General features: G+C 43.2%; 1 protein-coding gene across 2 annotated transcripts in view; it reads right to left on the bottom strand.

Moving 5' to 3' along the window:
* The window catches only part of cdc40 (cell division cycle 40), a 165,251-nt gene that overhangs the window by 128,826 nt on the left and 20,161 nt on the right, over nt 1-16,264 (bottom strand). For both annotated transcript variants that reach the window (XM_033021983.1, XM_033021984.1), the window contains one exon: nt 2,678-2,807. In XM_033021983.1, coding sequence (XP_032877874.1) covers nt 2,678-2,807 — 130 coding nt within the window. The remainder of the gene's footprint in view (nt 1-2,677; nt 2,808-16,264) is intronic.

Below are 16,264 nucleotides of genomic sequence, written 5' to 3'. Positions count from 1 at the left end.
AATTGGATGGTGTCCCTCAACGCAACCCATTCCCCAAGGCAATATTCCACCACTCACCCGTTTCCCCAATGCAACCTGTTTCCCCCAATGCATTATTCCACCATTCACCCATAGGCCCTAACTGCGCAGGCGCGGCTGACGGGTTCCCTTTGGCGGCGAGGGTGGGGGGGGGGGGGGGGGGAGCTCGGAGAAAATACTGGGGTTGTGGGGGGTATCACGGGGGAGAAGGGGCAAGAGCCAGCGAGGGGGACGAGAGGGGAAGGGGCTGGAGCGGACTCACAGCGATCACTGCTCGTTCTCCAGCGCCGAGATCAGGTTCTCCACTTTCCGTTTGGCGACATTTCCCGTGCTGGGCCGGGCTGTTTCCAGTCCCCCCGAATATTGTGTCGGGTTTGACCACGCTCCAGTAAAGATGCGACGGCGCATGAAGGGGCGGACCGTGTCGCGGAGTGACAGGAGAAAAGACTCCGCTGAAAAGACTGCACTGAGCGGCAGGAGATGAGATCGATCTGCGCACGCGCGGTTTTTAAGATTTTTAAACCTCGCTAAAGTTTGAATTAGACCACCGATCGAAACGAAAGGTGGTGCAATCACAGCGCAGGAGAACGGCGAGTAAGCTGGCGAAAAATCGTACCGTCTTTGCGCAAGTAGAATGACCGCGCAACCGGAAGATAACAAGATAGTGGTGAATATAAAATTCTCTGCCACAGAAGGTAGTTGAGGCCAGTTCATTGGCTATATTTAAGAGGGAGTTATTATTATTAAAGCTTTATTTCAGACACAGGTCCATATAACACATCAAACAGTACAAAGAATTACAAAGATACGTTAAAAAATTGCATATTAGCCTAAAATATATATAAGCTATTGCACCAATGCCGTCTTAGGCTAGAAGTGAATCTATAGCAGCTTTTCAGAGGGCTGACTAGGGCTTCAATTATGTGGTTCTCTGACTTGTCCAGGCGACACATAAAACTAAACATCAGCTGTCTTAAGAGTGCCTCACAGGTTGGCACTCTAGTAGACTCAAACAATTGACTGGCACTATGCCATCTAGGGACACGAAGTAGCAACCTCATTGCATCATTGTATGCTACCTTGAGCCTCTGCATACTCTTTTTCTTATAATTAGATGTGACCCTTGTGGCTAAAGGGATCAGGGGGTATGGAGAGAAGGCAGGTACAGGATACTGAGTTGGATGATCAGCTATGATCATATTGAATGGCGGTGCAGACTCGAAGGGCCGAATGGCCTACTCCTGCACCTATTTTCTATGTTTCTAAGATCAGAGCTTTAGTTATGTATAGATTATATTTTTTCTCTCAACATTTGATCCCTGATCATGAGAACATCTGATATTTTCAGTTTTAGTACAATGCAAATCATTTAAATTTAGAATACTTGCCAAAGATGTTAAAGAAAGTGTTGCAAGATTTTTAAAAATCTTACAAGTTTATAGCACACAAAAAAACGAAAGGTGTTGATACAAAAACTGTGGCCTGAGTGTTAATCCCTTGCCTCCCAGCTCACATCCTTCATACTGTACACTTTGGTCATCAATACATTTTCTCCTTCAACTTCACCGTAACCACATTTGGTTTAGTTTAGAGATACAGCATGGAAACATGCCCTCTAGCCCACATCGATCACCCATTCACACGAGTTCGATGTTAACTCACTTTCACATCCACCCCCTACACACTGGAAACAATTTACAGAGGCCAATTATCCCACAAACCCACACAGGTGGCACCCGAGGTCAGGATCAAACCCACGTCTCTGGCAATTTGAGGCAGCGCCCAGACACAATTCAGTTGTTACTCCTCGGCATCAGGAAGTACATCCAAAAATCTTTGGCCTCCTCACATCAGTCAACAGAAGGATATTGAAAGTGTGAAAAGAAAGCTTGATATAGCAAAGCCACAATTTAGAAATGACACGTTCTTCTTCTAAAGGATTTCATATCACTAAATGGCAGCACAGTGGCGCAGCAGTAGAGTTGCTGCCTTACAGCGCCAGAGACTCAGGTTCGATCCTGACTACGGGTGCTGTCTATACAGTTTGTACGTTCTCCTTGTAACTGTGTGGGTTTCCTACAGGTGCGCCGGTTTCCTCCCACACTCCAAAGACGTGCAGGTTCATGGAATAATAGGCTTCTGGTGCGTAGGATAAAACTAGTGTATGGGTGATCGATGGTCGACCCGGACTCGGTGGGCCGAAGGTCCCGTTTCCACGCTGTATCACTAAACTAAACACGTTTACGGCGAACGTAGTTAAAAATCTTTCACAATACTGAATTCCAAGTCAGAAACAAAAAGATGCAATTAAGTACATGTGTGGTGTGGGCAGAGTGCGAGATCGCCTCTCTTCCTTGGCAACCTCTCTTCTTGGTCTTGAGATTTTAGATTAGATTAGATTCCTTTATTGTCATTCAGACCTTACGGTCTGAACGAAATTATGTTGCCTGCAGTCATACACAGAACCAATAAAAACAAAACATACAATAAACACAAATTAAACATCCACCACAGTGAGTTCACCAAACACATCCTCACTGTGATGGAGGCAAAGTCTTAGGCAGATTTATGATGCAAATGAATCACTGTACCTGTCACCAACAGCTTTTCCTAATAACATAACACTGAAGAAAATCTCAAGGAATACATTGGAACTTACCATAGGTATGAAATGTTCTCCTTTGCTCCTCAAACCTGAAGTCATTAATATGGGCAGGTTCAGCATATCCAGACAGCATGTTTCTGGGGGCAGCCATCTGCTGTGTCTTGAAAGGGTTCACTGGACCAAACTGAAACAAAATGATGTACATGTGATGAATTATCCTGACTCCAAATACATTGCACTTTATTGTAGACACTGCTCTGTAACTCCAATGACAAGCCATGCCTAATTTGAAAATAGGAATCATAGTTTTTATTCAATAATTACACTAAAATATTTATGTTGAAATATACAATGAACATGATCTATTTAGTCCAAAAACCATTTAGTTAAAATGTATTTATTTGGGTGGACATAAATAGTGCAGTAATTGACCTATTGAATTAAAAATAAACTTGCCCGTCAGAATTTTTCCAGCATTATATGAAACAATAAATTATCCTTTGACTCCCGAACTGTTTTAGATACATCGGTATCAAATGCTTCAGTCTAGTTACAAAATAATGTCATAATACAATGCTTAACAATACTGCCAATGATTCCTCTCAAGCAGAATTCTTCTTGAACTATCCTCAATACTAAGAATGGAATGGACACAGAAAATAAATTAAGTTCATATGTTTTAGGAGCAGAGGTAGGCCGTTTGGCCAACATCAAGTCTACTCCGCCATTTAATTAAGGAATTAAGCAAGTGACCCTTTTCTAAAGTGTCACCAGAACAAGCTTATCATCCTTAAATAAGGGTGACCAAAGTTCTATGCAGTACCCTAGGTACAATTTCAACAATGCTCAATACAGTTGTACCAAGAATTATTTTTGCTAGATCTTCATCACCTTTGCAAAAAAGGTGAACACTCGACTGCCTACCTAAATACATGTAAATGCATGTAAACTTTCTATATTTCCCGTTCATGGACCATAGATCCCTTTGTACCACAGCAGTTTATCCTCAGATCCTGCTTTTCTGTCTATCCTCTTCTTTGAAGTACTGCAAAGCCAAGACATTGGGGAGTGCATGAATGTGGTATTGAGGCCGAGGTAGGATGAATTATAGCAATGAATGGCAAAGTATAGAAGATGAAGCAAAGAACTGCAAATGCCAGTTTACAAAAAGGACACAAAGTGCTGGAGTAACTCAGCGGGTCAGGCAGCATCTGTGGAGAACATGGAGAGGTGACGTTTCACAGATTGCTGGAGTAACTCAGCGGGTCAGGCAGCATCTGTGGGGAACATGGATAGGTGACGTTTCACAGATTGCTGGAGTAACTCAGCTGGTCAGGCAGCATCTCTGGAGAACATGGATAGGTGACGTTTCAAGTCAGTACCCTTCTAAAGACTTAAGTATGTTGTTTGAGGAGCTGAATTTCCGTCCTCCTGACAACTAATAGACCTTTCCCACGGTACGAGTTCATTCCAAGAGCTCTCCCAAGTTTAAAAAAAAAATCAAACTCGTGGTAAGCACGGAGAATGAACTTATAGGGTACGTCGGAGCTCGGGGACGTCTCTTAGCAGCTCGTAACGCTAACGGCAGGTACTCGGGAAGACTCGCTAACGGCAGGTAAGGACGGGAAGACTCGTGTAGATTTTTCAACGTGTTGAAAAATGTCTACGAGAGCCCCGAGTACCGACGAGCGGCCATTACCGTAAATCTCCGAGTTCGAATCAGGGCAAACTCGGGAGAGCTCTTGGAATGAACTCGTACCGTGGGACAGGGCTTTTATTTTTTTTAACCCATCTTTTGTCAACAGCATAGATGGCTACAACACACTTGACCTCTTCATCAAGGTTGTAGAATTTGTTAAACCTATGAAATGCAGGCTAGAACAGCTGCAAAACTTGAAAAAGAGAGAGAGAGAGAGAGAGTGTGAGAGATAACTACATAAATCTTGAGCGATAGACAAAGTGTTGGGAGGAACTCAGCGGGTCAGGCAGCAATTGTAGGAGGGAAATGAACAGACTATGCTTTCGGAAGACGTGTCATGATCAGAAAGGTAGATTGTCCATTCCCTCCATAGATGCTGCACACCTGAATATAATTCCATACCAGCTAAGTACCTCCAGTACTTTGTGTTTTTACCAAAGAGAGAAAGTCGGAAATGTTAGTGCTTGACCATGAAGGAATATGGCTACAAGATTTTTTTATTATTTTTTTTTTATTTATTAGAAGTACGGTAAATTACAATAATACACAACACATACATCTTAATACATTTTTTGTACCGCTTCATTTTTTTGAGCTTTAAGAAAAAGATAGAAGTAAGGAAAGTAAAGAAAGTGCGCAAGAGTCGTGAAGTGCAAGAGAGTGTTGGGAAAAGAAAGCCCCTTAGAAAAGAAGTTAGAGAAGGAAGTAAAGTAAGAAAGTAGACCCTAGAAAAGAAAGAAAAAGAAAGTAGGGACAATCGCTCTATTATAACATTAAACTCCGCAGAAAGGGGACTACCAACCAAGTCTGTTTTTGTTGTTTTACCTCCCATTGCCAGGTCCTGATACCATATATTTATTTATTTATTTTTAAAATTACTATTGCACCTCATGCTTGTAATAGGTCCATAAACGTAGACCACGTCTTTTGGAATTGGTCTGCTTTACCTGCTAAGAAGAATCTCATCTCTTCCAGATGTAATGTTTCAAACATATTTGATGTCCACATTTTTATTGTTGGTGTGGGCGCATTTTTCCAAAATTTAAGTATGAGCTTTTTTCCCATTATTAGCCCGTAATTGAATAAATTCTTCTGATACACGTTTAATTCAGGGATACCTTCCGATATTCCAAAAATTATCCATTCTGGTTTTGGTACCAGTTTTATTTTAATTAATTTTGAAAAAATATCAAATATTCCATACCAGAATTTTTGGATTTTTGTACAAAAAAACAAAAGAATGCGCTATGGTAGCTTCTTGACACAGACATTTATCACAGATTGGTGAAACATTAGGAAAGATTTTATTTAATTTAGTTTTTGAATAATATAGTCTATGTAATGTTTTGAATTGGATAAGCGTATGTCGTACGTTGATCGAACATTTATGCACCTGTAGTAAATGATTATCCCAACTCTCTTTTGAAATTTTTATAGCTAATTCTTGTTCCCAGTCTCTTCTAATTCCATCTGTTGTGGGTATTTCTATGTTTAAAATGGTATTATATAAGTACGATATTAGATTAGCTGATTCCGCCTTTGTCTTCATTGCTTCATCCAGTAAGTCGGAAGGCATATTATGATAGTCTTTTGTATATTTTTTCAGATAATCACGAATTTGAAGATATTTAAAATATTGGTTATTTTTCAAATTATATTTCAGTTGTAGTTGTTGAAATGATATGATATGAATATGGCTACAAGATTAACGGTCATTTAAAATCAAGCTGCATGGAAACATCTGTCACAACTATTTGCAATCTAAAATAATGACTTGAAGAAGAGGTCAAATGCATTGCTAACTTTTCTGCTGACAGAATATGGGTGGATCAGTAAGTTGTCAGGAGGATGGAAAGTTTATCCTCTTTGGTACGAAAGTAAGATCAGAAGATGAGGAACATGCGTTGATCAGCCTGCCTCTCGACCCTACTTCACTATTCATTAGCATGGCTGATCCTACATTGGCCTCAGTACCACCTCCATGCACTTTAGGTACATTTCTGGAATTCTTTATACGTTTAAGAACATATGATGGCAATATGTTTAAAAGTGGATATATTTATGAAAGATCAGGGTATTGAAGGCTTTGGGGAACTGGCGCAGAAAAAGCGTTGAGGTAAATCAACGAATGGTCAATGGTTCTTTATTAACACAGGTACCGAGGTAAAGTGAAATTCTCATTTGCATACAGATCATTAAATGATTACCATGACCATAGTGAACGTCAATTTTGGGTTGATGGCCAAGTGGCCTACTTTTCTGTGCCAGTTCCGCATTGCCCTCAATTCATGTATAATGTATGTTGTCTGAATCCATGTGCCTGTGATGTTGCTGTAAGATTTATTGCATCTGTACCTCACCGTATTTGTGCATATGACAATAAACTCGAGTTGACTAATTATATACAGCTTTCTTAAATGATCAATTATTTCCACTTTGATTATAAACTCTGACATTGTGCCAACAACATCCATTAACCTAACGTGCCTGCAGGTTCCCTGCTTTCTGCCTTTCTATATTTTTCCAACACAGCCTCTTTACCAATTTACTAATCTTATTAGAAGGCTATGCCTCAACAAAAACTCATATGTCAGGCTGTTATTCATTGATTACAGCTCGGCATTTAATACTATCGTCCCCTCCAAGCTGGTTACCAAACTCACAGAACTGGGTCTCTGCGCATCCCTCTGCAACTGGATCCTCGACTTACTCATCCACAGACCAGTCTGTTCGTATTGGTGGAAATGGGTCAGACTCGATAACAATCAGCACGGGAGCACCTCAAGGCTGCGTGCTCAGCCCCTTGCTGTACTCACTCTATACTCATGACTGCATAGCCGGCCATAGTGCGAACTTCATCATCAAGTTCGCTGACGACACCACTGTTGTGGGACGTATCACTGATGGGGATGAGTCCGAGTATAGAAGAGATCGAGCAACTGTCCATATGGTGCCAGCACAATAACCTGGCCCTCAACACCAGCAAAACCAAGGAACTGATTGTGGACTTTGGAAGGAGTAGGATGAGGAGCCACAGTCCCGTTTATATCAACGGATCGAGGGTTGAAAGGGTCAAGAGCTTCACATTCCTGGGCGTGCACATCTCTGAAGATCTTTCCTGGTCCGAGAACACTGATGCAATTATCAAGAAAGCACATCAGCGCCTCTACTTCCTGAGAAGATTACGGAGAGTCGGTTTGTCAAGGAGGACTCTCTCTAACTTCTACAGGTGCACAGTAGAGAGCATGCTGACCGGTTGCATCGTGGCTTGGTTCGGCAACTTGAGCGCCCTGGAAAGGAAGAGACTACAAAAAGTAATAAACACTGCCCAGCCCATCATCGGCTCTGACCTTCCTTCCATCGAGGGGATTTATCGCAGTCGCTGCCTCAAAAAGGCTGGCAGTATCATCAAAGACCCACACCATCCTGGCCACACACTCATCTCCCCGCTACCTTCAGGTAGAAGGTACAGGAGCCTGAAGACTGCAACAACCAGGTTCAGGAATAGCTACTTCCCCACAGCCATCAGGCTATTAAACCTGGCTCAGACAAAACTCTGACCATTAATAACCCATTATCTGTTATTTGCACTTTTCAGTTTAATTAATCATGTGTTCTGTAGTCAATGCCTACTATGTTCTGTTGTGCTGAAGCAAAGCAAGAATTTCATTGTCCTATCAGACACATGACAATAAACTCACTTGACTTGACTTGCCTTCTGCCCCTGGGCCATCTCAGGGGAGGAAGCACTAACCTCGGTTTCCCTGTCAAACCTCCTAAGAAACTTGCACGTTTCAACCATTGCCTCTCATTCTTCTGAGTTCCAATGTATAGAGTCCCAATCTATTTCAGCTTTCCTTGTGGGACAATCCCTGCTTACCCAATATTATGCTTGTTAATTGTCATTTTATAATGAAATACACTCTTTCCTTAAATAGGGGGACGAAAGCAATGATGGACTTTACGTGATACGCAAATTGCAATTATGCTGGTGTGGTAAATCAGTCTCTAAAAGCAGTTGTCAAGTTACTATGAGGGCGGAACCTTAGAATCCAGCACCCAAGATCTAGTTGTCTATACAGCACCTGAGATTTGCTGTCACATACAGCCCTGAGATTTACCTGTCATATACAGCACCTGAAATCTGCCTGGCATTTTCAGCACCTGAGATCTACCTGTCATATACAGCACCTGAGATCTACCTGTCATATACAGCACCTGAGATCTACCTGTCATATACAGCACCTGAGATCTACCTGTCCTATGCAGCATCCCTGGGGAACGAAGGCTGAAGACAGCCAGGCGTTGAGCCAAACATCTGATCAAAATGGAAGAGAAGACGGCTGCAACGGGCCTTAGTGGCCAGCTGCAGCTGGGACTGTAAAATGGCGCCTCTTGCACATGGACTCGGTGGGCTGCTCTGTGCATACTGCACTAACTGGGGCGATTGTGTTAATGTACGGGGATAGCCTTGCAGATCTGCATGCAAAAAATGTCTTTCACTACACCTGGTAGAGGTGACAATACAGAAACCATTGGCCTGAGGCCTAACTGTCATATACAGCACCCGAGATTAGCTCGTCAAGTCAACTTTATACACATACAAGATGTGCAGTGAAATGAAAGTGGCAATGCCTGCAGGATTGTGCAAAACAGAACAGAACCAGTATTTACATTTAAAAAAAGACACAACAGTAATTACGCTCCGGTGAGATCAGAGTTTACAGTCCTGACGGCCTGTGGGAAGAAACTCCGTCTCATCCTCTCTGTTTTCACAGAGTGACAGCGGAGGCGCTTGCCTGACCGTAGCAGCTGGAACAGTCCGTTGCTGGGGTGGTAGGTGTCCCTCATGATCTTGCTGGCTCTGGATCTGCCCCTCCTGGTGTATAGGTCCTGCATGGGGGGGGAGGGGGAGTGTAGTTCCCATGGTGCGTTCGGCCGAACACACAACTCTCTGCAGAGCCTTCCTGTCCTGGGCAGAGCTGTTGCCAAACCAGATCGAGATGTTTCCGGTCGGGATACTTTCTACAGCACCAAGAAAGCACATCAGCGCCTCTACTTCCTGAGAAGATTACGGAGAGTCGGTTTGTCAAGGAGGACTCTCTCTAACATCTACAGGTGCACAGTAGAGAGCATGCTGACCGGTTGCATCGTGGCTTGGTTCGGCAACTTGAGCGCCCTGGAGAGGAAGAGACTACAAAAAGTAGTAAACACTGCCCAGTCCATCATCGGCTCTGACCTTCCTTCCATCGAGGGGATTTATCGAAGTCGCTGCCTCAAAAAGGCTGGCAGTATCATCAAAGACCCACACCATCCTGGCCACACACTCATCTCCCTGCTACCTTCAGGTAGAAGGTACAGGAGCCTGAAAACTGCAACGACCAGGTTCAGGAATAGCTACTTCCCCACAGCCATCAGGCTATTAAACCTGGCTCGGACAAACTCTGAACATTAATAACCCATTATTTGTTATTTGCACTTTATCAGTTTATTTATTCATGTGTTTTGTAGTCAATGCCTACTATGTTCGGTGTGCTGAAGCAAAGCAAGAATTTCATTGTCCTATCAGGGACACATGACAATAAACTTGAACTTGAGTAGAAGGATTGAAGGATCCTCAGAGACTCCAAATTCCCTCAGCTGCCTGAGGTGGTAAAGGCGCTGCCTTGCCTTACTCACCAGTGCGGCAGTGTGTGCGGTCCATGTCAGATCCTCTGTGATTTGGACTCCCAGGTATTTAAAGCTGCTCACCCTATCCACAGTAGTCCCGTTTATCCCCAGTGGTGTGCACGTCCTCGGTTGTTGTGCCCTTCTAAAGTCCACAATCAGCTCCTTGGTTTTAGTGACATTCAAGAGGAAGCTGTTGTTCTGACACCAGTGCCAGCTCAGCCACCTCCTCCAGGTAGGCCTTCTCATCGTTATTGGAGATTAGCTGTCATATACAGCATCCGAGATCAGCTGTCATATACTGCACCCGAGATCTAGCTGTCACATGCAGCCGGCTGCATGCAGACCTCATAGATAATTGGACCCAAGGGCCACATAAAGTGCCCTTACAGGATAGTGTTCATTTTTTCCTGTATTATTGTAACTCCACGTGGTAACTTGATTTGCATTCACCAGTCTTGCTTTTCATGTTCTGTGTACTGCAAACCCATGCTGATCAGCTCTGCATTTCACTCCTATTTAATCCCTCTTCTTTCCATGCCACTGTTTATATCAATGGTGTTGTGTCTCTAAGTCCCTCAAGCAATTTGCTGCTCTTATCCTTGCTTCAACTCATCCTGCCAAATTAGTTTAAATTCTTCTCCACATTAATTCTGGTAATACCAGACATCTCTCACATATTTATTTCATATTCATCATCCAAGACTACATTTTTCAGGCTTACTTATTCAATGCCTACACACAAAGCAACTTTTTAGTTGTGTTATCACCACCAGTTCCTCAAGAAAAACATGCGGATAGATTTCCCCAGTGCCCCAGCAGTTTGTTCGTTTATATACAGAATTCACCAACTCTAACATGATTCAATCACAGTGCCCAAGATTATTTTCCTTGGCCGATAGACCAGTTTCATATTGAGTTAACTCTACAAAGACTTATATGACCTCAATCTTCATTTCAAAATTACCCAAAGCAAACATCTCTCGATGTACTAACAACAATACAAGCACCTACAGCAAACTACAAACACTGAAATGTTTGGTTGTTTCTGTTCACGAAGAACAAAAGAGATTAAAAAATTCAATCACAAAAACACAATTGAATTGAAACATAGAAACATAGAAATTAGGTGCAGGAGGAGGCCATTCGGCCCTTCGAGCCTGCACCGCCATTCAATATGATCATGGCTGATCATCCAACTCAGTATCCCGTACCTGCCTTCTCTCCATACCCTCTGATCCCCTTAGACACAAGGGCCACATCTAACTCCCTCTTAAATATAGCCAATGAACTGGCCTCGACTACCCTCTGTGGCAGAGAGTTCCAGAGATTCACCACTCTCTGTGTGAAAAAAGTTCTTCTCATGTCGATTTTAAAGGATTTCCCCCTTATCCTTAAGCTGTGACCCCCTGGACTTCCCCAACATCGGGAGCAATCTTCCTGCATCTAGCCTGTCCAACCCCTTAAGAATGTTATAAGTTTCTATAAGATCCCCTCTCAATCTCCTAAATTCTAGAGTATAAACCAAGTTCAAGTTCAAGTTCAAGTGAGTTTATTGTCATGTGTCCCTGTATAGGACAATGAAATTCTTGCTTTGCTTAAGCACACAGAAAATAGTAGGCATTTACTACAAAACAGATAAACGTGTCCATATACCATGATATAAATATATACACACATGAATAAATAAACTGATAGTGCAAATAACAGAAAGTGGTTGGTAATAATCAGAGTTTTGTCCGAGCCAGGTTTAATAGCCTGATGGCTGAGGGGAAGTAACTATTCCTGAACCTGGTTGTTGCAGTCTTCAGGCTCCTGTACCTTCTACCTGAAGGTAGCAGGGAGATGAGTGTGTGGCCAGGATGGTGTGGGTCTTTGATGATACTGCCAGCCTTTTTGAGGCAGCGACTGCGATAAATCCCCTCGATGGAAGGAAGGTCAGAGCCGATGATGGACTGGGCAGTGTTTACTACTTTTTGTAGTCTTTTCCTCTCCAGGGCGCTCAAATTGCCGAACCAAGCCACGATGCAACCGGTCAGCATGCTCTCGACTGTGCACCTGTAGAAGTTAGAGAGAGTCTTCCTTGACAATCCGACTTTCCGTAATCTTCTCAGAAAGTAGAGGCGCTGATGTGCTTTTTTGATGATTGCATTAGTGTTCTCGGACCAGGAAAGATCTTCAGAGATGTGCACGCCCAGGAATTTGAAGCTCTTGACCCTTTCAACCATCGACCCGTTGATATAAATGGGGCTGTGGGTCCCCCTCCTACTCCTTCCAAAGTCCACAATCAGTTCCTTGGTTTTGCTGGTGTTGAGGGCCAGGTTATTGCGCTGGCACCATATGGACAGTTGCTCGATCTCTCTTCTGTACTCTGACTCATCCCCATCAGTGATACGTCCCACAATAGTGGTGTCGTCAGCGAACTTGATGATGGAGTTCGCACTGTGGTTTGCTACGCAGTCATGGGTATAGAGTGAGTACAGCAGGGGGCTGAGCACGCAGCCTTGAGGTGCTCCCGTGCTGATTGTTATTGAGGCTGACACATTTCCACCAATACGAACAGACTGTGGTCTGTGGACGAGGAAGTCAAGGATCCAGTTGCAGAGGGATGCGCAGAGACCCAGTTCTGCGAGTTTGGTAACCAGTTTGGAGGGGATGATTGTGTTAAATGCCGAGCTGTAATCAATGAATAACAGCCTGACATATGAGTTTTTGTTGTCCAAGTGGTCCAGTGCGGAGTGGAGGGCCAGCGAGATCGCATCCACCGTTGATCTGTTGTGGCGGTACGCGAACTGCAGTGGGTCCAGGTTTTTGTCGATGTAGGAGTTGATTTGCTCTATGATCAACCTCTCAAAGCACTTCATCACCACCGGCGTTAGTGCCACTGGTCGATAGTCATTGAGGCATGTCACCTTACTCTTCTTGGGCACCGGTATAATTGATGCCCTTTTAAAGCAGGTGGGGACCTCAGACCTCAGAAGTGAGAGGTTGAAAATGTCCGTAAAAACTCCCGCCAGTTGGTCCGCACAGGTTTTTAGAACACGACCGGGTATACCATCAGGACCAGGTGCTTTTCGGGGGTTCACCCCCCTGAAGGATTTCCTGACATCGGCCTCTGTGACTGAGACTGAAATGCCATCGCAGCGAATGGGGGATCGGGAAGGCACATCAGTATTTTCCCTGTCAAAGCGTGCGTAAAACGCATTGAGCTCGTCAGGGAGTGATGTTACACCGGCATTCGAGCTGCCTCCTGGTTTTGCCTTGTAGGAGGTGATCTATCCAGTCTTTCTTCATAAGACAGTCCTGACATCCCAGGAATCAGTCTGGTGAACCTTCTCTATGGCAATAATGTCCTTCCTCAGATTTGGAGACCAAAACTGTACGCAATACTCCAGGTGTGGTCTCACCAAGACCCTGTACAACTGCAGTAGAACCTCCCTGCTCCTATACTCAAATCCTTTTGTTATGAAAGCTAACATACCATTCGCTTTCTTCACTGCCTGCTGCACCTGCATGCCTACTTTCAATGACTGGTGTACCATGACACCCAGGTCTCGCTGCATCTCCCCTTTTCCTAGTCGGCCACCATTTAGATAATAGTCTGCTTTCCTGTTTTTGCCACCAAAATGGATAACCTCACATTTATCCACATTATACTGCATCTGCCAAACATTTGCCCACTCACCCAGCCTATCCAAGTCACCTTGCATTCTCCTCACAGCTAACACTGCCCCCCAGCTTAGTGTCATCCGCAAACTTGGAGATATTGCCTTCAATTCCCTCATCCAGATCATTAATATATATATTGTAAATAGCTGGGGTCCCAGCACTGAGCCTTGCGGTACCCCACTAGTCACTGCCTGCCATTGTGAAAAGGACCCGTTTACTCCTACTCTTTGCTTCCTGTTTGCCAGCCAGTTCTCTATCCACATCAATACTGAACCCCCAATGCCGTGTGCTTTAAGTTTGTATACTAATCTCTTATGTGGGACCTTGTCGAAAGCCTTCTGGAAGTCTAGATACACCACATCCACTGGTTCTCCCCTATCCACGCTACTAGTTACATCCTCGAAAAACTCTATAAGATTCGTCAGACATGATTTACCTTTTGTAAATCCATGCTGACTTTGTCCAATGATTTCACCACTTTCCAAATGTGCTGCTATCCCATCTTTAATAACTGACTCTAGCAGTTTCCCCACTACCGATGTTAGACTAACTGGTCTGAAATTCCCCGTTTTCTCTCTCCCTCCCTTCTTAAAAAGTGGGGTTACGTTTGCTACCCGCCAATCCTCAGGAACTACTCCAGAATCTAAAGAGTTTTGAAAGATTATTACTAATGCATCCACTATTTCTGGAGCTACTTCCTTAAGTACTCTGGGATGCAGCCTATCTGGCCCTGGGGATTTATCGGCCTTTAATCCATTCAATTTACCCAACACCACTTCCCGGCTAACCTGGATTTCACTCAATTCCTCCAACTCCTTTGACCCGCGGTCCCCTGCTATTTCCGGCAGATTATTTATGTCTTCCTTAGTGAAGACGGAACCAAAGTAGTTATTCAATTGGTCCGCCATATCCTTGTTCCCCATGATCAACTCACCTGTTTCTGACTGCAAGGGACCTACATTTGTTTTAACTAATCTCTTTCTTTTCACATATCTATAAAAACTTTTGCAGTCAGTTTTTATGTTCCCTGCCAGTTTTCTTTCATAATCTATTTTTCCTTTCCTAATTAAGCCCTTTGTCCTCCTCTGCTGGTCTTTGAATTTCTCCCAGTCCTCCGGTATGCTGCTTTTTCTGGCTAATTTGTACGCATCATCCTTCGCTTTGATACTATCCCTGATTTCCCATGTTATCCACGGATGTACTACCTTCCCTGATTTATTCTTTTGCCAAACTGGGATGAACAATTTTTGTAGTTCATCCATGCAGTCTTTAAATGTCTTCCATTGCATATCCACCGTCAACCCTTTTAGAATTAATTGCCAGTCAATCTTGGCCAATTCACGTCTCATACCCTCAAAGATACCTTTCCTTAAGTTCAGAACCATTGTTTCTGAATTAACAATGTCACTCTCCATCCTAATGAAGAACTCAACCATATTATGGTCACTCTTGCCCAAGTGGGCACGTACAACAAGACTGCTAACTTACCCTTCCTCATTACTCAATACCTAGTCTAAAATAGCCTGCTCTCTCGTTGGTTCCTCTACATGTTGATTTAGATAACTATCCCGCATACATTCCAAGAAATCCTCTTCCTCAGCACCCCTGCCAATTTGATTTGAATTGAGCCAGTATGCTGCTCTAATATTCATTGATTCTGTCAACTCCAAGGGTGAAAACAGTTAAAGGCCTTTCTCACGGGGCGACTTGACGCAAGATGTAACCAGAGTGAAGTGGTCGTGGTCTAGCACGATATCACACAATATAACGGGGGGTAGATAAAGAGTTCCCACGGGTACTCGGCATTTCTGTTATTTGTGCGAGTGACTTGTCCGTCTCCTGAGTTTTCCCGTTAAATCTTGAATGAACATTGTGAACTGTGAAGTGTTGTTAAATCATCACGTGGCACAAATGATGTCACTTTTTTTTAGACAAGCATTACAAGTGCTTTGACACATTGACACATGTTCCATTGGCGATATTGAGACCACCTTTTTAAGAATGGATGTTTTACAGAGAGGTGTAAACATACTAGAAGCGATCGTTCCCTTCACATACAGAGAAAGTTATATGGCATCGCTAAAATCAATATGCATTCCGAGTATTAAATATAATCGTTTATACTCAATGTTAAACGATTACAGATCATAGAAATGTAGTGAGTCCAACGCGATTGTAAACGGCTTATACGGTCCAAATGGTAAAAGCCGGTTTGTGCCAAGTGTATCTGAGTGAGCCGCATACAGAAAACCACTGAAATCTCGAATTCACGAGTTCAGAATTTATAAACAAAGTACTTAGAGAATCATAGGAACAGAAAATAGGTCACATAATTTATATAATAAGTAACCACCATTCCAAAATCAAATAGTATCGAATCAAATGAGTTCAAAAGAGATGGACAAAGCTTGAAAATAATCAGAGGAAATTCCCTGAAACACTCAAATACATCAGTACCGGCAGTTGGTTCCCTAACTGTAGATCTATGCGTTGACAGAGGAAAGTTCTACAAAAGAAAACGAGCTACTTTCTGGGGAATTCCTCCGTCTTGGAAGGGCTTTGAAGAGGTTTTCCCACAATTAAACCAGCTTGTGCCAAATTACATT

The sequence above is a fragment of the Amblyraja radiata genome, chromosome 5, assembly GCF_010909765.2.
Source record: "Amblyraja radiata isolate CabotCenter1 chromosome 5, sAmbRad1.1.pri, whole genome shotgun sequence".
In the NCBI taxonomy this organism is placed as follows: domain Eukaryota; kingdom Metazoa; phylum Chordata; class Chondrichthyes; order Rajiformes; family Rajidae; genus Amblyraja; species Amblyraja radiata.
This window is presented reverse-complemented; position numbering and strand designations above follow the sequence as displayed.